The 22,112-nt window shown below is 36.9% G+C and overlaps 1 protein-coding gene across 3 annotated transcripts in view; it reads left to right on the forward strand.

The window, feature by feature from the left end:
- WDR33 (WD repeat domain 33) overlaps positions 1–22,112 on the forward strand; it is a 62,964-nt gene that overhangs the window by 18,306 nt on the left and 22,546 nt on the right. Inside the window, exons 3-8 of one of the 3 annotated variants that reach the window (XM_062636578.1) lie at positions 568–636; positions 1,605–1,709; positions 2,382–2,477; positions 2,972–3,123; positions 4,877–4,974; positions 15,145–15,378. In XM_062636578.1, coding sequence (XP_062492562.1) covers positions 568–636; positions 1,605–1,709; positions 2,382–2,477; positions 2,972–3,123; positions 4,877–4,974; positions 15,145–15,215 — 591 coding nt within the window. In that variant the 3' untranslated portion in view covers positions 15,216–15,378. Of the gene's footprint in view, positions 1–567; positions 637–1,604; positions 1,710–2,381; positions 2,478–2,971; positions 3,124–4,876; positions 4,975–13,103; positions 14,992–15,144; positions 15,379–22,112 lie in introns of those variants that run through there. The other 2 variants (XM_062636579.1, XM_062636580.1) reach the window with 2 other exon arrangements.

Consider the following 22,112-nt stretch of genomic DNA (forward strand, 5'->3'; position numbering starts at 1 on the left):
CAATTTGACTGAGTTAACTTGATGTGGTACTATTAAAAACGTAACTTGCTTTTGGCTTATGAAATTCTAGCAAACTGTAGTAGTGTCTACTGGAAGTGTTTTACCTAGAATTTTAGCTTTTGTTTCTAATATGTACACAGATCCAAACTGTTAAAATGCACAGCACAAAGCTGAAATAATTTCAGGTTTAGTTCATGTAAAGTGTTTTCGAATAAGTTTGGTAGCTTTTAGAGTACCTATTAGCCTGGGCAGCAAAGAACCAGTCATCTTTGTTACAGTTGTGTGCCTTATTACATGGGACTGCTCTTTTCATATTGTTAAGCTGTAATTTTAGAAGAGCTGCTTTAGTCTGATGAAATGAAGACTTAAAGCATTCTTGAATCTGTTGTTTATGCTGTACAAATTCTACAGGTGTACTGAGACCAAAGTCTTATAACTGAGTTAATTTAAAATCCTTGGAGTGCTTTGGAATTTCCTAATTAAGCTGTCAGTGTGTTCCTTTATTTTCTGTTGTTTAACAGTGAAGTGTAGTGGTGGTATGAACTAGGATTTTTTTTCTTCTTCCAGAATAGAGTATGGCAGAGAGACCAGCGAGATATGCGAGCAATACAGCCTGATGCAGGGTATTATAATGATGTAAGTAAAATGTTTCTGTTTCATGATTATCTGTGCATAAAATTTTTCCAGGAAATTTGAAAGATTCTGTCTATCAGCTGAAGTTATCTTTCTTGCTCACAAGAGGCCCTAAAGACTTGAAGGTTATCCTGATTCTGCATTATCTTTTCTGTTGGTATTCATGTCCCACATGTTGCCTGGTTGGCAAATAAGTGCCAGTGAGCTGTTTGCTCACTTCTCCCAGGCTGCCCCTGTGGTACAGGGAGGAGAATCAGAAAAAGGTAAAACAGTGGATTGAGATAAGAGCAGTTTAATAACTGGGGAAAAAAGTAAAATATAGTAATAACCATAATAATAATTTTAATGAAAAGGAGAAGGAAGTATAAATAAAACACAAGAAACTAACAAGCGAAAAAATACCACCTGGTGACTGATGCCCAACAAGCCCCTGTGCCTCCTGGGTAACTCCCCTGTTTCTACACTGAGCATCATGTGCTGTGGTGTGGAATATCCCTTTGGCTAGTTTGGGTTGGATGTCCTGACTGCTTCTTCCTGGCTTCTTGTCTCTCCTCACTGGCAGAGTATGAGAGACTGGGAAGTCCTTGATCAGGGTAAGTGCTACTGAGCAATAGCTAAAACATCGGTGTGTTATCAGCACTGTTTTCAGACTAAAGCCAAAATACAGCGCTGTACCAGCTACTGGGAAGAAAACTAATTCTATCCCAGCTGAAACTAGGGCAGAAGAGAATCTGAAATTGGTTAGGCTTTAATTTTTGGGAAAAAAAGAATACTTGTAAGGCACTAAGCTTGCAAAGATGCTAGTTCTGGATGTTTGAGGTGGTAAATCATGCAGACTTTTGAACACTTTTGATAATATCCCTGCAAATGAAAAACTTGATTTTCCAAAAATGGGTGTTCAGTAGATACGCTTTTCTTGCAGTTTCTGGTTAGAAATGTTATTACTAAATCTTCGGTTTGTTCTCTCACAGTTGGTCCCTCCTATAGGAATGCTGAACAACCCTATGAATGCTGTAACAACAAAATTTGTTCGGACATCTACTAATAAAGTAAAATGCCCAGTGTTTGTTGTTAGGGTGAGTATAGTGTTGGATTCACTTAGTTGTATTGTCTTCATTTACATTAGAGTGATATTCTTAACTGAATCAAGAAAAAAGATAATTCCAAATATATTCCAATATATTCCAGATATTCCAAGATAGCGATTCCAAATAAAACCAGCATGTGGAATATATTGACTACTTCTGTGTCTAGTCTTTCTGTGGATGGTTTTAGAAAGTTAGAAGGTCTGAGTACAAAATAAATACCTCACTTGAGTTTGAGGTGCTCTTCCTGCTTAGTTTTGTTTCTCCCCATTTTGAGGGGCTAATACATCTTGATTCTCAGAAGAAAAGGCAGTTTGGTCTCTGCTCTTTGACTCTTATGGCATCTTTTAACTTTTCCATGATGTCAGCAATATTGTTTAGTATGGATATTGTGCTGGAAATGCACTGGTGCCCATAAGTTGTTTCTTTACAGCAACATTTTTTTTTCATTGCTTTTACAGTGGGCTTTGTCCTCTTGTTATTAAAGTCAAAAGCCTTCTGGCACAGTTCTGTATTTTTGTTTGTCTCACATCGTCTAGAAAGTCATTAGGAAAATTGCAGTTCTGCAGTTTCCCTGAAAAAAGCTCATGATTTATTTGTAGAATTGTGGAGAAATATTTGAATGTTGTATTTGCACAGTTTAGTTATACTTTTCTTTTGCAGTGGACTCCTGAGGGGAGACGTTTGGTCACTGGTGCATCTAGTGGAGAGTTCACTTTATGGAATGGACTGACTTTCAATTTTGAAACGATATTGCAGGTAAATTCATCTATCAAGATTTCTGTGTATTCCCTGAGGTCTCGGGAGCATGTTTTAGGAAAGCATCTTCACCCTGCTCATCATGTTCATCTAGTCTAAGTGTGGTAATTGGAGCCTTATAAGTCTTTTATGTTTGTATTCTGCTCTGATTCCATGTCAGACCATGGCTAAAGGCAGTTCGTTTAATGCTTCTCATTCCATCTTCATATGCTATACTAACTGTTCTCAAAAGCATACTCTCAGTATTTGTAAATAAAACAGAGCCATTTTGGAAACACAATACAAATACTCTTCATATATTGTTCAAGAGACCATTGTATAGAGAGTATGGGATATTTTTTGCTGCAGTAACAGCATGAATCTAAGTAGATCATCATCGTGGTGTTCATTTCTTTGTTGCAGCTGTTAAGTGGGAGCTTTACTAACTTTTGTGTTTGTGTGGGTCAGATAGTATTTGAACATGTTTGCTAGAAGTTTCTTTTCTGAATTTACAGGCTCATGACAGCCCTGTAAGGGCTATGACTTGGTCACACAATGATATGTGGATGCTGACAGCAGACCACGGGGGATATGTGAAATACTGGCAGTCCAACATGAACAACGTCAAGATGTTCCAGGCACATAAGGAGGCGATTAGAGAGGCCAGGTTTATACACAATATACCATTTTCTGTAGTACCTATTGCCATGATTAGACTGTTCTCTAAGTGTATTCTGGGTGCAGAAATGCATGGGTTCTGTCAGATTCTGGGAAACTTCCTGCACCACATAAACACAATATTTTCTTTTGTTTCCACATTCTCACCGTTTTGCTGGCACCTTTCTGACTTAGTATTGTCCCAGTATCCGCCTCTGCAATATGTTAGAGATGTATTTGTCTGCCGCATTTTGCACTGGTATTCTTTTCATTTTAATATGGTGACAATGTGTATCAGTTATTCCTTTTTATACGCACTGTGTAAGACTACAATTTCATTCCAAATAAAGAATTCAGTCTTTAATAATCTAACTGAATAAAATATAAAGCCTTCAGAAATAAAACACCTGCATAGTTCTCACAAAATAATAAAATACTAAATAAAGTGAAGAACTGCTTGGCTTGGTGAAGCCAAGACTTCCAGTAATACTAAATACCCACGCAGACTGCCACATACAGAAGTCTAATGTTAATATTGAATGGGTTCTTCAAGCTTGAAACTGTAAGCAAGCCATTGAAAAGAAGACTGTAGGGTATTCTCTTGGTTCAGTGTTGATGCCTCAGTTGTGCAAATGTCTATATAAAAAAAAATGGAATCTAAAGTGATACTATCAGTAAGATGTAAAAGAACGATGTTTCTAAAGCAGACCTGCATATAATCTTTAGTAAGATACGGAAGTGTTTTTAAAGTAAGCCTGAAGAGAAGCTGCAGATCCAAAATGAAGTTAAAGCAGTGTTTCTTCGGGTTTAGGTGCTGGCCCTTGGTTGTAAAGGTTCACTGCCACAAACCCATTAAAGTCACCATTTTTCTTTAGGGTGCAGCATTTTCTGCCAGAGTTTGGTTTTGAGAAGTGCTTACATTGGATTCAGTCTGACTATCATGGCCCATACACTGAATTTCTCTGCTATTTTAAGCCCTTTCCTGATTATAAAGATACAGGGTTTTGCAAGGGCTCCATCCTGGTCTTTCACTGCACGAGAAAGAGAGTGCCTCAGTTGCTGGAGATGTTCTGGCCCTAATCACATCGCTAAATAACCTCTTGCTTTTCCAGTGACTTTCATCAAGCAATACTGACTGTTCAATCTGGAAGCTGCTTCGGTGTCTATAGGATTCTTTTCATGGTGTTGATGGGGTGTAATGAGAGGATTTTTTCCAAATTACTTTTGCAATAAGCGGTACACTTACTTTATGTACATTTTTTCCCAACAGTTAATCCAGCTAGCATTTTCCTGTGACCAGCTTTCCCTTATTTTTGCTTCTCTGCTGCAAAGCACCTGTGGATGAAGAGGAGGGTGTTTTTTTTCCCCCTAAGAACTGTTCTCTTGTGCTTCTATGCAGTGTCACTTATGGTATTACCCAACATGCAAATCTAGGGTGTCAGTTCCCAAATCATACTGATGTTGCTTCTCATCCTGCAGATCAAGTGCTACAGTGTGCAGTTATAGATAAGAAGGTGCTAAGAATAAATTGTGGAATATTTTTCCTCTTTTGACGGGACTGCAATGCAATAGTAATCCTATGCTTAATTCATGTCTTGTAATGAAGTGTCATTTGACAGGCACTGTATTCACTTTAAAGCCCCTATGTTCCAATGCATCCTTCGGTGTATAACACATTAAGTATTATTTTGCCCTGTCTGAGAAGCATAGATAATCTGTTAAATGCTGACTTCTTTCCCCTGCTGTGTGTCTTCATGTAACAGTTTCTCACCCACGGATAATAAATTTGCTACATGCTCTGACGACGGCACTGTTAGAATCTGGGACTTTCTACGTTGCCATGAGGAGAGAATTCTTCGAGGTATGTGTACTAAAAGTACTGATTGGGGTATTTCAAGAGGGGTAAAACCTTTTTTTAACTAGGTGTTCACAATACAGAAGTATCATCTTGTCTACAAGTTTTGTATTACATCCTTGTCTTGAATCCTCCAAACAAGATTTTGTTTGGCTGCTGCTATAGGTGCTTTATAATATTTGATAGGCTGCAGTTCACAATGGCTTTACTCTGTTTACTGTCCACTTAGGCTCTAACCAATGGAGGTGAATATAAAGACATTTTCCTATTGCTAATGTTAGTAGAAACAGCTGTTTCTGCATCAGGAATACATTTATCTTTCTGCAAAACTTAATCTTTCTGACCACTTTCAGTTCAGAACACACATCTTCATGCAGAGGACTCCATTCTTTTCATGGGAGTGCCTTCCATTATAATTTCTTCAGAGGCAAGATAGTTACTATTTCTCAGTCCTTAAGAGGAGGAGAGCAGTTAGGTAGAGAAAACAAGTGACTTTAGTCACATCATGCATAGCACATGTGGATGATCCTAGCTTCAGTTCAGTAGTTCTTTGTCCCGCATCTGTGTCTGCTAACTTCTGGTGCCTTTCCGCTGGCCTCGAGCTTTCTTCTTCTGTTGTCACAATCTTACTGACTGATAAAAACCGTTTATGACAACCATTCCTTTCTTGCAGAAGATGTCAAAGGAACATAATAGAATATATTAAAGAGTGCTATGAGATTGGGGGTTGTAGACATGCAGATACACGGCAAAGAGGGTATACAGTAAAACCACGGAATTTCAGTTTTAGGGGGGAGCTTTTTAAGTGCTTTCCTAAACTAAGGTGGATTTTTTTGTTTTTATTTCTTAAATCATGCTTCCAACTTGGACCTGCGTTATGTATTTTATGAACTAGATCTCTCCCTGTTTCTCTTGACTCTTAAGGTCTCTTGTTTTACTAATGCATTACTTTTAAACACCACTACTTTGAGAAGACACTGAGCTCCAGCGATCTTGCAGTGATGATATTCTAACAATCTGTGCATAGGCATGAAAGTAGAAGTATTCTTTGCAGGAGGTGGCAAGCAGGTTGCTGGGCTATATCATTTACACCTGCTGTTCTGGAAGGACCCAAACAGTTTTGCTTGATGCTTTAAAAGAGAAATCATTCTGCACTAAACACATTCTGTACTCTCCTCCAGCTTTGTACTAACTATTCATTTAAACTGTGTAGAGGAAACGGAGATTTCCTTCATGCAGAGTCTTTAAGATTATGAAAATCCCTCCAATTCTTCTATATTCTTACGACCTTCTGCACAAATGGGAGTAAAATGTTTAATTTGGGCCATAGAGAACAGAACTTGTAATACATTTCTTTCTGTTACCTTGCTTACTTCAACATTACAATTATGACTAGATCGCAAATAAAATTATGCTTTAATTTCTTACCTTATACATCTCAGTATATAATTTTTAGTTTGCAAAATAGCTCTATAAAGAACATATCTGTTTATTTACCCACAATACACTTCAAAATATTTCTGACTTACATAGAATATTGAAAATTTGTGTCTCTGGATAAAATTGGACAGGACAGATTATTCCTTGTTTTTGCTGTCAGATAATAAAAACAATCAGAAAAGCAAAGCAACCCAAACACCCCCACCAAAAAACTTCCCCAAAACAGAACAAAAATAATACCAAACCCCTGAGTATTGGGACTGGGAGGATGTCTCTGCAACGCGTGCAAGTTTAATCTAGTTTTGGTCCCTAAGCACTGCTGGGAAATAGGATCAGAAGACTTATTTGAAAGAGCTGTAAGGGTAATGCTTCGTTTGCTTTCTTGGTGAAGATATTAGCTTTCAGTTTGTTGTTTGGAATTTTAGGAAACTCGACCTCACCTTTTCGCTTCACCACATACATCCTGCTTTTACTTATTTAGGAGTGTGACCTCTAATACTTTTGCTTAGTACAGCCTTCAGATGATGTAAATACACATGCCATTGCCGTTCCAATGTTGATAATCTCCAAATTAAAATTCTGGTGGCACTCCATTAGAAACACGTTTCATTATGTACAAAAAGTGTTTGCATCAAATACCAGGTTAAGGAATGTTCTTTCCTGCTTTCACAAATCATGCTTCCGGTGTCCTGATTATTATTGGTGCTTTGAAATGGAAGGCATTTTACAGTGTAGTTTAGATCCAAAACTTCACTTAGTATGGTAAGGGATTCTTCAGGTTATCACACAGAATAATAAAAATCAAATGTAATTATCAATTTACACTCGTGTATTCATAAGTTTAGAATGCAGGGTTGCTGTGTCAGTATATAGTTATTCCTACAGATATTTTCATATATTTAAAAATATATTTAAAAAATATTTAAAACCAAAACAGGTTTGAGGATTTTAATGCTAAGGAATGCTTTTAAAGTAAATTATAAAAAGTATTAAAGATACTGGGGTAAACTGATACATGGAAAGGACAAAATTCTGTAGACTTGTGACACGTACTTTTGTTTGCACTGAAATGAACTAATGCAATTTATTATATGATTAAATTTTCCCCTTAAAACTGGTCTGAAACATCAATTCTAGTCTTACCTTCCAAAGAGCATTAGAAAATCAAATTGGAACCTGTAAATTACATGGGACTTATTAAGGTTTTGCTGTAGTTCTTCCAGATGTGTATATTAGGCTACACAATTTTGGGGGTAGTTGAACCCATGAATAGATTTTGCATGAGGTTTTTGGGGAACCGTCTTTGAGTAATTCATCTTAAAGTGAATTACCTTCAAAGAGCTTGAAGATGAAGGAAATGGCATTGAGTGACCTAGTTACTGACCTGCTTGCTTCCCCTCAACCCAATTACTGTCTGTTTTTTCTCCTGAAGTAAAGGTGCTGTGCTCTTAATTCTGCACCGGTATTCTTCGCCTGTGTTAACGTCTGATGTGTTGCCATCTTGATGATCATAGGAAGTACAGTTTGCATTTGCTAAAATACACTGGTAGGAAAATAACTGATGTTAAAATAAAAATGATTTTTTTTAAAAAACAAGACATGGAAAAGAGGCTATAGCATAGCAATATGTTGTTTTCATGTCAATCTGTTGCTCTGCAAGGCATTTCCAATAACGGCACTTGGAACAAAACACTGTCAGGTTTTCAGTTTTGCATTTGCACACTAAAGTTAATGTCAGGACTCACGTAAACAGTCCCCGTTTCTGTAAAAACATACACACTGATGGCTTTTAATAATGCTAAAAACATCAAACTTTTTATAATGCTAAAAACATCAAGTTAAAGCTTGATGTCATCCCTTTTTTTCTGTTCAGAAATTAATGGTGATTTGACTAGTGGCTGGGTACTGAGTCTGTACTCATGTGTCCCTGAGAACACTTTGGGTAGATCATTATTAAACACATCATTTCTTAATTACTCTCAGCTTGACATGATGGGTTAGGAGGCTACAAACACATTTCAGTGTTGTTGGTTCCCTTGTCCATCCATCCTTCCTTCCTTCTTCCTTTCACAGTCACATGTACGAAATCCAGTAGAAAAGTGTGCTTGGGAGTATTGTAAAGTTTTCAGTCTGAAGTCTAGATGAGCATTATGTTCCCAGGATTTCAAAGGTTGTCTGCCCTTGTCTTTTGGTGAGGGTGACTACCCAGCTTTCTAAGAGATGCCAACCCAAGATCTGATATTTTGTACATCAGTTTTTCCTATTTTCTGGATGTAGTATACACTAAATAATCCTCCAGCCAGCATGGTAGATTTGGCAAAAGGTTTTTCATATCCTCGTTTGAATAATAAAAAGCAGGCGTCATTCCTTTACATTCTATCTGGATTTAGTATTTGGTGTTTGTAACAAGATGTAATTTCTTACTGGTATGTGATTCACTCTAAGGAAAGGCTTTGTCTGTCTTTAATAACATTGTTTTGCCTGGAATTTTCCATTTGGGCATAACACCAGTGCAAAACTGCATCACGTACAAAATGACGTGTATGTGTATATACATGTAGAAGTCAAAGCAGTTACAGTAAACTTAGTTTTCATCTGCTACAAGTTCTGAAGAAGCATCTCCACAGCTAGTCGTACTGAAATAACTAGAGTATTTTTGGTTTATTCCTTTTTTCCTTCATCCCTTCTGTTTCTGGATCTTCATCAGCAAATAAAATACCATAAAATGTCTTTTGTGGTTTAAATCTGTGGCATGGTTTCTATACTCTGAACTTCCTGCCTGAAAGTGAAGGGTGTCTTTAGACTTTGACATGCACTTCCTCAGTCAAATAGCAAATCCTGTCTTTAAATTTTAGAGATGGTGTGTTCAGTAGTTAAAAGGAATCTGAGAGCCAGAACTAACCAAAATTACATCTTCATTTTGTTCCCTCACTTTTAAGTGTAAATCAGTAGCTAGCTCTTAGTCTTTGAATCAGGTAGCTTCTAAAATTTACCTTTTCCTGGGATGTAGTTGAACTCTACATTAGATAATTCAAAAGGGAAAAAAACGTCCTGATGTTGCTGTTTCCATCTTTCTTACCTTTATGTGAGGTTTTTCTTTTGTTTTCCTTGTCTCAGTAGGGAGGGTAAACTCAGCAAGTTTACAGAGTGTGTGCGTGTGTGTTGATACTGTGTTTCTTGTAACGAGATTTAGTGTTTAAACCTTCAGGTTTATTTGTGGGGCCTTGTTACTTTGTGCTGTTAGGGTTTAAAGTCTGTCTGATATGCTTTTAGTCCACAGAAGCATCCCTACAAGAATAAATATTAGGACTTTTCCCTCAAAACCAAGCTCAGGGTGAGATGAGACCTCGCTGATATTGGCACCAACAATATCAATCTTGAGAAGGAAAGTCCTTGAATTTTTGAATTTAAAGAAGATGAGCTGTTTCAAGATGCTAGTATTGAATCAGTTAAATCTCCTCTTTGTTGGTGGGTTTTAGTATGCCAGCTTATCTTGCAGGTCTCTGATCTTCATGAATCTTCATTGCCACAACAAATTTTGGGGTGGGGGAGAGCGATAAGTTGCAGCCAAGTCTTTTGAGCTACAGTTGTACTCTTAAGTTGGTGTGAATCAAGATTTTTATGCGTTTTAGGCGCAAGAAATGGTAGGGAACTCACTTAGTGGGACGTTGATAGTGACTGAGAGGTTTTTTCTTTACAAACAGTTCAAATTAGCTGCACAATCAGTGATGCAGGAGCCTTTTAATTATGCTGTATGTGTTGTGCCAGCTCTGATGCTGCTTCTTTGGGGTTGCATAGGGGCCTCTCTACACAGTCTTACTCACTTCTTCATCTTGTTAGGAAACGAGACTGAGAAATATTGTATGCAATTCCCAGCTTCATAAATGGATGTTATAATGCAAAATATAGCATTTTTTGCTACACTTTTCCCAAAGTAACACTAAGGACTTAAAGTGTGAACACATGTACAACTTCCTGAGCTCGTAAAATGAATTTACTGCTGCTTGTTAGAATGGTGGGTGTAACCTACATTAGATGAGAAGAACCTAATCTTTTCTTGCCTGAGGCTACAAAAAGTGTACAAGTGTTAACTTGCAGCTCAGTTCTATCTCTGACTGTCTTTCAAGGCTGCAGCATCTTCGTTTTCTCTGTATAGAAAGCTTTATTAGAGGTAGACTGTGTTTAAAATCTCTGACTATAGTTGTGTGAAATGTAAAAACCATCTGAAAGTTGAGAAACTTCCTGCTATGGTGACTTACATCAGGTTCCTATTTGTGGTGTTTTCTAGATAGGACAAATTTTATTTTGCTCAACTATAATTGAGTTCCTTGATTTCTGCGATTAAATATAGTGATTAGGAGTTAGTTTCATGATAGCTTTGCTCTGCTCTCTAAATAATGCCACAAGAATTAGAGGGTATTGAAGACTTCTTCAGTAGGTGATTGCATCTGATAAGCCATGCCTTAAGGTTTATAATGAAGTTCAGTTCTGAATATCATTAAAATACAGCATAATAAGTCTGAGGTCTGTTTTTCAACTAGAATCTAGTGTTTTAACAATCCTGAAGAGTTGATAAGTAAGAAGATACATAATTCTCAATGAGTAAAAGAAATCATGAGAGATGACCACAACACCATGCTATAAGAAAGTTATACCAAACTCTTCTTTACACACATTTTGTGAGACAGGAATGAAGAGGCACTGTGTGAGAGTGAGATTATTTTAGATTCAGTTCTGAAATCTTTTCTTCCCTGAAAATTGTCCTGAAGCTGAATCACGGATCTCCCACTTTGAGTCCAAGGGCAAATTTATGCTAAAAAGACTAATATTTGTAGTAAATATTTTGTTAAGCTTGGAGGAATGTTAAAAACCCCTAGTGTTTCACAGGGCATCCAGCACTTAGTGCTGCTGAAATACATGATACTTCTTTCAGAAGTTGTATGACTGCATCATTAGGATTCCTTGCATCTACTTCCTTTTGAGGAAAGAATAATTGTATGGCTGCTCCATCCCTGTCAGTGTTCAAGGCCAGGTTAGATGGGGCTTTGAGCAACCTGAGCTAGTGGAAGGTGTGGAACTAGATGAGCTTTGAGGTCCCTTCCAGACCATACCATTCTGGTATACATGCTGAACTTTGAAACCTTTTTTATGGCTTACTAGTGTAAATACTTCTGTGGTGAGAGCTTAACTGTCATCTGTTATAACTACATATAGAAGTAAACATAATATAGCACAATACATAGTGGTCAGGATTCACTGACAGCACCACTGATGCAGCACTGAGCTTTCTTCTCAAACCCTGCGTTCTTACTGAGAAAGCAAGGCACTTTTTCATGAGGTTGGTACTTGATGAAGGAAATCCTGAGCTGCAGGGGCATTTAAATACTGACTATAAGGTGGCACTGGTCTTCCTTTCTTGGCACAAGTGTAATCTGGAAAACGATGCAGGTTGTGTGCGTTAGGGGTGGTGACCTCTTGGTATCCTACTCACCAGTATTTGTCATATCAGAAGTTCTCAACAGAAACAAAATCATCTGGAGTTATTCTTTATGCAAGTTATGTTAGTAATTCATCTACTTTGATAATATCATACGTGGACAGAATTGGACATTGTGTTTTATGGAATCTTTCATCTGACATACTATTTCCTAATAGACTGCAACTACTGCAGTAAGGTTTTTCCCTGGTGAAAATAATGCGTGTCAGTCCTTAGAAACTTACCTTGCAGGCTGTTTGACTCCATTTTTCTTTTGCGTGTGGATTAAATGGACCACTTCCCCCATCCCTGCTCCCTTTTTTTGCTTCATATCCTCTAGTTACTGTACTAAAAGCTTTTGTGGATTGAAGTAAGCATGGATAGTTTGTGAAGCATTTGATATTTTCTTTTGCATAATTTCAATTCCATATGATCCAATTATTTCCTATTATAGTACATTTAGCTTGTGAGTGATATTCCTGTTTTAGTAGTGAGGCACTTTGCATCATTTTATCATATGAATAACATTGCAGTTCTCATACTTAAATAACCCAGAACAGGGAGATGAGGAGATAGCTTGCAAATATCTTCCCTAAAATAGAGGGGGAGTTTTTTTCATGTTTCTATACCTGCCTGGCCTTACATTCTAATGAGAAACCTAGTCCTGCTCATCACGTGTTTTCAGGAAGACACTTTGAGTCAAAATTGAAACTGCTGAATGGGATTGTATAGCAAACCATGAGAAAGGGATAAATAAGAATTGTGGAAAAAAAACAAACCTGGGTGAAAAGTAGCTGGAAGAAGGACAGCAAAGAGATGGAAAGTGTGGAGTCTGTGTCAGTATGAAAAACCTCCAACTTAATAAATAAACAGCTTGTACAAGGATTGAGAAAAGATATTGGCAGCGTGAACAAGGAGATGAGAATTAGGTGGTGGAATCTAACCAAAGTTATGCCCTAGCATTGTGGAGATTAATCAGGGCAAGCTCAGTTGCTGTAGCAATAACTGATAGTTACTCTTCAGACCTAATGCTAACTCTGGGTTGCTTCAGTTGAGAGTATAATCAAGGAATATAACATGCTATATGCCTCTGGAAAAAGTGGGTGACTATATTAAGCGTGCAAACATGTTATCCAAGTACAGTGCCAGAACTTTCCAAGTGACTGATACTTATTTCACAGTGAAAATACGAACTGTCATTTAATTTTGCTACTTACAGATAAAGGCTTTTTGTGGAATACAACACTTTTCAAGGGAAGACATTTTTATTGTTACTGCTGAAAGTACATGTGTGCATTGTAGGTAAAGTAACTATCTTGGAAGTTTTATAAATTAAAAAAGACCTTGTAAAATGCTGACCTCTGTAAAATATGAGAATTAAAAAATGATTGGGCTGTTAAATGTCATGGCTTCAAAGAAGCACAACTGTAAGCATCAGAACTACGGGTAGTATATAGGAGAAAAGGATGACTTTTCCAAATATTTTTATCTTAAAAACATTTCCCAGTTTAATAAGTTTGATATTTCTTCCATTGCAGACAGTTTGGATTACTGTTTGTTATGTCAGTGGAAGCATCTGGTATTTCTGTTTCTGCAAAACATTTGTTTGAGACATTGCAGAGTATGTAAAGTTCTGGCTTTTGCTGAACAATTTAAAGCACAGGTTAGTTATGTATCTTTTTTTAAAAATTCCAGTAGTTGTCATATTGTGTATAAATTGATTTTGCTCCAGATAAGATACATAGGTAGCGCTGTTCCAGATATAACTATAGGCACAAAAAGATGCGCTTGTGACACTACATTATCATTTTCTGGTATAGACAAGGCAAGGATTGCAAATATCTTTCATATATTGTCTTTGAAGACAAAGTTAGCTATCGCTGGTTTTGACCATTAATAGAAAATGTGTGTGGACTTTTTAACTCATCAGAATAAGCTTTTAGAAGAACTTACAATGGCCATTTAGATACGAGCCTTGCCTGAGAAACAGAAAGTTCACTGTAACAGGGCTAGAATAGGTGCTTCTACCAAGTCCCCAAGATCTCAGAGGGTAAACTTAGAATTTCCATTCAAAAGAGCTGAGGAATGTGTTCCCTCGACTGCTTAAAATTGGTAAGAATAATACCAGTTAGTAAAAAGCAAACCCAGCTTCCTGGTGTGTGCTGGCAGATGCATATTCTAGCATATGTGCAATAGCTTTATTTTCTTTGCCTTTTCATTTAGAATGATGTAGCATGAAAATATTCTAAATGTTATCTTAAAACCTTAGTTTTTAACCTTCCATCACTTTAAAAATACTTCCAAAGAGTTGTAACAATTAGTAGCTTAACTGTAGCTATTCTAACTCTTAAACAAGTTGAATTATTTGATGAAAATATGTAGCTCAAGATCCAGCCAATTATTACTATTATTATATATGATTAGGGGGAAAAAAAGTCTAAATATTTATACAGACTTTTACATTTTAACTTATCTCCAGAGCTGCCTTCTTTCTGTCTTCTCCAGGATATATCCTGTGCCGCTTTATTTGTCTGTAAGTGCTAAGATTTAAGGAAGGAGTGCCTCTGATAAATATTTGCCATCTTGACATTAAGAATTTGCATTGCAAGACTAACACCCTTCCTTGCTTAAAACAAGCCTGAATGCTACTTGAGAAGTATTCTTCATCAGTGGTTTAGGTTCTTCCTGGCTTCATAAATAATTAGTACACTTAAGGTTTAGAAAAATCTGAGTACCTTCTTTAAATTCAATGAAGAACTGATTCCCCCTCAGCCACCCTCAACTTTCCGTGGGAGAAACTTGACCTGGGATGGGGCAGAGATTTTTAGATGAAAGTAGAACATTTTTCTTTGACCAGAGAATTTTCATTATTTTTTTTACATTTGGAGATACATAGCACAAATTGATGTGTAAATGGTACTCACAGGTAAGTAATTCGCCACTTAAGTTCAAGTCTAATGGGAGTCCCCAGAAGTTTGAGTTCAGACTCATTTGATGTTCCAGGTATGTTGCCATTAGAAATATAACTAGTATAGTAAAGTTAAAAGTGCTAAAAAGGAAAATGTTTTTGTTTAGTTCAGCGGGAAACACATTTAAAATGCCATGGGGGGGGGGGGGGGGGGGAGATGTTCGAGTTTTGTTTTTGATTTTCATTTGGTTTTGGTGTTTGCTTTGCTTTTTTGTTTGCTTGGGATTGTTTTTTGTTTTTAAGCTGTTTTCTTACCAGTGCAGTAGAAGAATGTGAGCTTTGCATAACCTTAGTATTGTGCAGTCTCTGTCCTTGAAGGTTTTCAAAATAAAACTGGTTAAACTCATGAGAAACCAGCTTTGACCTAATGACTTTGAGCAGGAGGTTAAACTTCTATTTGAGAGGACTTCTGAGGTTCCTTCCCTCTGACTTGTCCTGTGTTCTTTTGATACTGAATTTCCCTGTTTTGCCAAAGGGGAAACAAAGGAACAATGAATCCTAGTAGTTAAATGTTCAGTTGCCTTTAGGTGTACACCAGCAAGTATGACATAAGGAACTGACCCTTCAAAAGACTATCGAAAATCAGTGTTCTGGGGTTTTATTTAGTTGGTTTTCTTCCAGCTTTTAACATGCTGGAGGTAATGCACACCATTCTGTTTGGGTTAGAAAGATTTCTTAATGTTTAATGGAACTTTTTCCAGACATAAATGTTTGGCCGTTCCATAGTGACTAATAGTTTGTTCAACTTAATCATCACTGAAGTTTAAATACTTAATCAGAATCCTCCTACAAGCAGTGAAAATTTGTTATAAATAAGATGGAAAATGTGATAGTATGCTGTCAGTGTCTTCAAAGCTCCTGATTATGTAGTGAAGTAAAGAGGTAGTTCTATATATAGATATGTATCCATTTGTTATACATGCATATATAATTTCAGTCAGTGTCTGTAAGTATACAGCATTTATAATGTTACCAAGTGGCACATTTATGGACTTCATATTAGCTTGCTGCTTTCTTACTTGTTTCAGAATTATGCAATCCTGAATTACATTGTGCAGGTAGTGTTGTAAAGCTTTAAAGCACATGCACAATAAAAATAGGTTCAAAGTGTTTGCTTTAAAAAGTAATACAGGTAACTTACGCTCCTTAAAGTGAAGCAGCCTGGCTTTGTCCACCTACTTTGTCATTACTGTTCCTGAAGATGCGTTTCCCTAGATCATGTTTCTAACTTTTCCAAAGGAGCCATAAGTAGGCCTGATGTGTTTGCAAACATCAGCCTTTATGTCTAAATGAAATGGGTGTTAAAGAATACTTGGGTTTTATACCAAACAAAAACTGATCTATGTAGTGTATTTCGTAGTTCATGCCTACACCTATCCCAAGTGTTGACTGACCATTATGTCAGTAATAATTTCCAAGTTAAGGTATAATAACAGAAGACTGCACAATACTAAATATAATTTTGAGACTAAAATTATTAAAAAAAAAAAAGAAAAGAGATGCTTTGTCTTGAAAGATGCTCTCTTTCAAGCACTTGAAAAGTCCAAACCAGGTTTGTGGTGGTGTTTCTGCTACAGATGAATTTAGTGTCTTAAATCTGTAGATAAAATTCCCCTCTCTGAATTGTAACTAATCAGTAGCAAGGAACTAGTGCACATGGAAAATACTATGGACAGTGTCAAGCACACTTGTATATAGCATAGTTACAAGCTCTAAAAACTGTTAGCAAGATGTCCCTTTTTCTAGAGGTTGACCAGGTCTGCAGCTTGTTACGGTGCAGTGTTACTGCTTGCTGTTTGTGCCTGCTTAGGAAGAATCCTGCCTGTTCTTTATGCCTACCTTCTGCTCTTTCTTGCCCATGCATAATTTGTAGGCAGAAATGAAGTTTTAAATTGGACCAGCTGACAGCGTTAGACAAAAAGGTTTTGTTTTGTTTGCTTTGGGTTCATGTGTTTGTTTGGGGGTTGTGTGTGTGTGTGTGGTTGGCTTTTTGTGTTCTGGGTTTTTTTGTGTGTTTTTTTTGTTTGCTTGTTTTTTTAAATTTTTAAAATTTTTTGTCCTTTTTTTTTTTTTTTTTTTGAAAGGCCACACAAACCTGTCTTAGGAACACACAAACTTGCTTATTTTAGGTCAGATGATCTAGTTGGATAATCAGATGTCTTTTCCCTACAGATCTCACTTTATGCTCTTACATCCTCAAACAGCAATGACGCTTTGTTGCTTCCCTAGCAGAAACTCCTTTTACTTAATGATTGTATATTGGGGTTTTCTCTTTGGCAATACATACATTCACAAAATAATTATTCTCTTGGGTAGTTTGCTAAATCTAGTGATTAGGGATATCAATACTGTTGATGAATATGGATTTCTGTGGATTGCCATTCTCCTTTTGGAAGTCCCTGGTCTCCAGAAACTCACATATATGGTGTGAAGACTAGGAACATGAAAAGCGAAATTCGCCCAAGACAATTCTTTTCTTAAATCGGTTTATACTCTGCAGTTGTATTCTGGAGATCTTTAGGCAAAGGTAGGTTCTCTTTCACACTATTCCCAGCCTATCAGGAGTATCCCTTGCTTCCAAGGGAATGGAGAAAAAGTCCGGTCATTCCAATCACCTACATAAGCACATTAGATTTGTCATTCCTCTAGTATGTGTTGCATTTGCAATTTCAAACAGGGCTCTTCTGCAATGAGGAATTGTACTGCTAGGATTAAACGTCACAGTTTCTGTGATCACATTATAAAACTGGAACGGTGGAGGCTTTAAATAGCAGGTGCAATCCTGCCAGCCTTTTTTTTGTTGAGATGCAACTGCTGCTTCCTGTCTGAAAAAAACATCTTGCTTGCTCAGGGGGTTCTTCACATGCTGCCTGCTTCTCACCCACTTTGCCATTTTCTTTTCCTTGTGTGACAGAATTATTTTCAAGGAATATAGTCTTTCTCCCTCAGAATACTTACTTAACTATGTATGTTTCAGTCTACAATTTCATCATGAGGATGTCTGTTCCTGTTAAGTCTGGATGGAAATAACTGGCATGGAAAAAACTTGTCTGTGTTTTGCACAATGGTTGAAGCTGCATTAGTTTTTGCAGGAGTCTGTCCTATCGGGTACAATCTCTGCAACGTCTGTAGCAAGCCATAGCACTTAAATTCAGAGATTTATTGCACAGTAATTATTTGCTAGAAATACTAGAAGCTATTTTTAACCCATTGTGCTATATTTTATTGACCAAATTAATAACTAATTAATAACTAATACAGTGTTGATATTTGAGTAAGGTTTTTTGCAAGATGTTAAAATGCAAGTAAGGAATAGGTATGGGACAAGTTTTCTTGAAGAATACTTAGAAGCAGCAGTATCACAAATTATCTAACACAAGTTAGCAGCGGTATATGAAAAAGAACAATATGGGGAACTTCAAATTAAGTCAAGTGAAATGCTAATTAAAGTGCCATAGTAAAAATCTTAGAAGTAATGTTGCATTTGCTAGACCTGAAGAGTATTAGAATATTTTTCCTGAAGGGTCTGCTCTACAGTTCTTGCACAGAAAGGAGCACTTGAGCTTAGGAGTGAAAAGCAAATTAATTTTTCAGTCTATTACAGTCCATAGCTCATTGATGCCAGTTACTGTGAATTGAACATCTCCAGCTGGTAACCCTGCTGATTTAGGTAATGTGTTTTACTAACCAGATGTTGTGTGATAATTCTAGTTCACATCAGTCTGAATAAACTTCCTCCTAGTGAAAGGTGGAAAATCACACCCATCTTCTAGAGAATCCCTCACAAAAATAAAATTAAGATTTCATAAAACTGTGTGATAGATAAATGAGGATTTTGTTTAAAAACTGCTGTAACTTTTGTAAAGGTTCACATGTTTGTATTTGATAGCAGGAATAATGGGTTTTGCTGCTTATTTTGCCATCAAATGTATGTCATGCATTCTGCATTCACTGTAGACATCGTGTAAAAGAACTTAAAACGCCTAGTGTTTCCTGTGCAAATGTGTTGATACAGAGGCACAACCAGCCTCATAGATGTGCTATCCTGAAATTAGGATACTGCTGGTGGAGTAATGACTAATTAATAGACAAATGACTGGCCAGTCTCCAGTAGATGAAGAATCTGTTATTCTTAAAGCCAGGTGGTTCTCAGCCTGCTGTGCCTTTTTCTCCAATGTAGTGCTTGTGTTGCAGTTGATCACGTTCACGACACGTTGACGCTTGTAAAACTGCATCTTGTAGCAACAGATAATTCACAAAGGGCTATGTATTCCAACAATAGAGACTAGTCTAATGAAGGTGTATTCTTTGTACTAAATAAATAACTGTATTTTAACTGGCACTGAAAATAAACTGTTGACATGGGATTATACCTGTTAAAGCTTCCTTTTTTCTTTTGGTTAAATTTTAAGGTTAAAAATGAACTTTGCTCCCTGATACAAGGTTGTGGTATTAACAAAAATCTTAAAATATACATTTGGCAGAACTGGTATCTTGCATCACTTTGCCAACAGATCTATTTTTGTGGATTACTTCAGTAGCAGTGGCATGCTCTTGCATAGGCTTTTCTGAAATAGCAGTTGTGCCACCTTCTTTCATAAAAGTCATCTGGGTTTGATCTCTGCTTCTGTTAGTATTTGAATGAGAGTATTTGTGCAAGTGAAGAGACTTCAGTACCCCCTTCTCCCCCCAGTCACTGATTCAGTTTACCAGCAATTTTACAGATTTTCTAAGGTCCAGCTTCCTAGAAGAGAATTACTGAAGTTTTTCATTCCTCAGCTTAGCTATTTCTGCACAGCTCAAGCAGCACTGTAAAAGGTGTTTTATTTGACGAACACATTATAGTTACACTCGGGGATCAGGATAGTAATCTTATTGGTGATGACTTCTCTCACTGTTTATGTGCGTAACGTACTTACTTTGTTCTTCCTGTTATTTTGCAAACATACCATTTTCCCAAAAGCACTGCTGTTTAGCTTCTCTCTGCTATCCCTGTAGTTTCATATATGGACCCAAGGTCATTGTTCTTATGTGGACTGGCTTGTACATTTTGGAGACTGAGAAGATACTTTATATTTCCTTTTCTTTTTTGGTGTAAGACCAAAAGCTTTAAAAGCTGCTACAGAAAAAGACCAAGAGAAACGTAAAGATTCCTAAGGGAAGAGCTTCTGTCTGAACGCCATCTGCCCAATAAACACTGGTTTTCTTTTGCCTTTTAAATTGATTACCTAGTTGGAATTTTTTCGTAGTGCTTTGAGGCCAAATTTTGTACACAGTTGTAGGTGTTTGAAATGCATGACTGGAGTTTAGCAAAGATCTTTTATGGTGGTGATTTCATGTAACAAATACTCCAAAAGGCAGGAAGAAAATACCATAGGTAAATGGTTTATATTTTCAGCTTTTATTTCCAGAATGCTAATAATTAAAATCTCTGGACATTCTCTGTCTTGGATTCTTATTTGGCTTTTTTTTTGTATTTTCCAGATTTTTGTATAAACTTCTAAAGAAGCTTTTTTCAAACTTTATTGTAGAGTTCAGAAAGTATTTTAAACTTCTTTTTTTTTTTTTCCTCTGGCAGTGGAAGGTTTTTGTCGAACAGTTTCTATCCTTTAAATGGAAAATTGAACAAGTTTCATTTTGAAATGTTAGACAGTGTTTCTGGTGCTAGCATGGAGGGGTGTGTGATAACATCCAGGAGTTATTACTTCAGAGCAGATGTGGCATTTGAATTGAGTATTTTTTGCTTCTAAGGAGAAAAATTTCCTGTTCTAATCAACATTTTTTCCATGAAAGGTACAATTAATTAAGGAGAGTGTACGCCGCAGTTAGCGTTGCAATGTGCTCTTAGGATACGTGCCTGCAAACCTCCACATGATTATTTGATGCTGCTTTTGGGACTTTATAACATACTACTGAGTGCAGTTACCTGTAGATTCAAATGCAAAGTCAGTCATAGACTGCATTACAGAGGTAAACACGGCATTTAAATGCCAGTACAGTATCATACCTTGTCTGATTTCTTTTATACTCCTTTGAAGTCAGCAGTGAAAATATGTAACTGGTAGTCATTTCAAGGACCACAGGGGTCAAATAAGTGTTCAGTCTATCCATAGTACGATGTGGTGTGGTCTGTTTAATTTTTGTATCCTCTGTTCTCATCTTGAAAGAGCAGTCCCATAATATATTGTCAGAGGAAACCCCTCTGCCATAACCAACCATGTTGTGTTTATGTGTTCTCCATGTTTTTCCCCCCTGGTTTTGATATATCTGAGTCATTTAAGTATTTGGATTGTTTTATCCCATTGCTCCCTATTGACATCTCTCCCTTTCTTTGTTAGGTTTTATTGCACAAAATCCCTAGTAAGTTTTCAACACCATCTTCTTCCCTGTCTCTCTGTTGGAGGAAGAGGTTTACTATTTCTTCCATTTATGTACTTGTGGAGTTTAAAATGATACATGGGGATGCATGATATTTTAGAGAGCTGCATGGATATTTATGCAGCCACATTCTACAAAACACTTCCTTAATTGAGACCTGTTTTTAGAATTGAAACAGAAATACAAAGTATTTGGGTACCTCTACTTAAATAGGAACTTCAATATTAGCTTTAAATCTGAAAGGAAACGAAATTCTTACATTGCAGAATTAGTAGGTAAGGTGGACTCAGGAATTATCAGGAATGTGGACTCAGTTCACAGGTGTGGTGGTGCTGATAGAGGAAAGCAGAGGAAAAGAGAAAATAAGAGCACTGATGGTGCAGGAATTTGAAATAAGATGTGATAAAACATTCCTTGTTTCTGTCTCTCACCTGAGCTCATCTTTTCTCTGCTGCTTGATGGATATGTCAATGGAACATATTATCTCTCCAGAGCCTTGGGTGACATGGTTTAGTATCGTGGCAGGGGGGTTGGAACTAGAAGATCTTAAGGTCTTTTCCAACCCTAACTGTTCTATGATTCTATGATTCTATTTCTGTAGCACTATTCAAATCACTGTTTTGCTCCTGCATTTTAATTACATTTTTGCACTGTTTCTTGTTTTGTTTTTGTTTGGTTGTTTTAATTCTGGTGTGTTTCTTCTCATTAGCCCAGATATCACCACTAGATTAGACACATTCATAAGCCACCATATGATAATTACATGCTGAGTTTTGGGGTTTCTTTGCTTTGTTTTAGTTCATGGTACTCTGCTCATTGTGTGTGTGTTTCTGTCCTCCTAATTTACAGACCTTTCTTATTTCAGTGGCTTGAAAATTGTTC

Source organism: Pezoporus occidentalis, unplaced genomic scaffold (assembly GCF_034315485.1).
Source record: "Pezoporus occidentalis ecotype Australia unplaced genomic scaffold, CSIRO_AGI_Poc_V1 ctg482, whole genome shotgun sequence".
Lineage (NCBI taxonomy): Eukaryota > Metazoa > Chordata > Aves > Psittaciformes > Psittacidae > Pezoporus > Pezoporus occidentalis.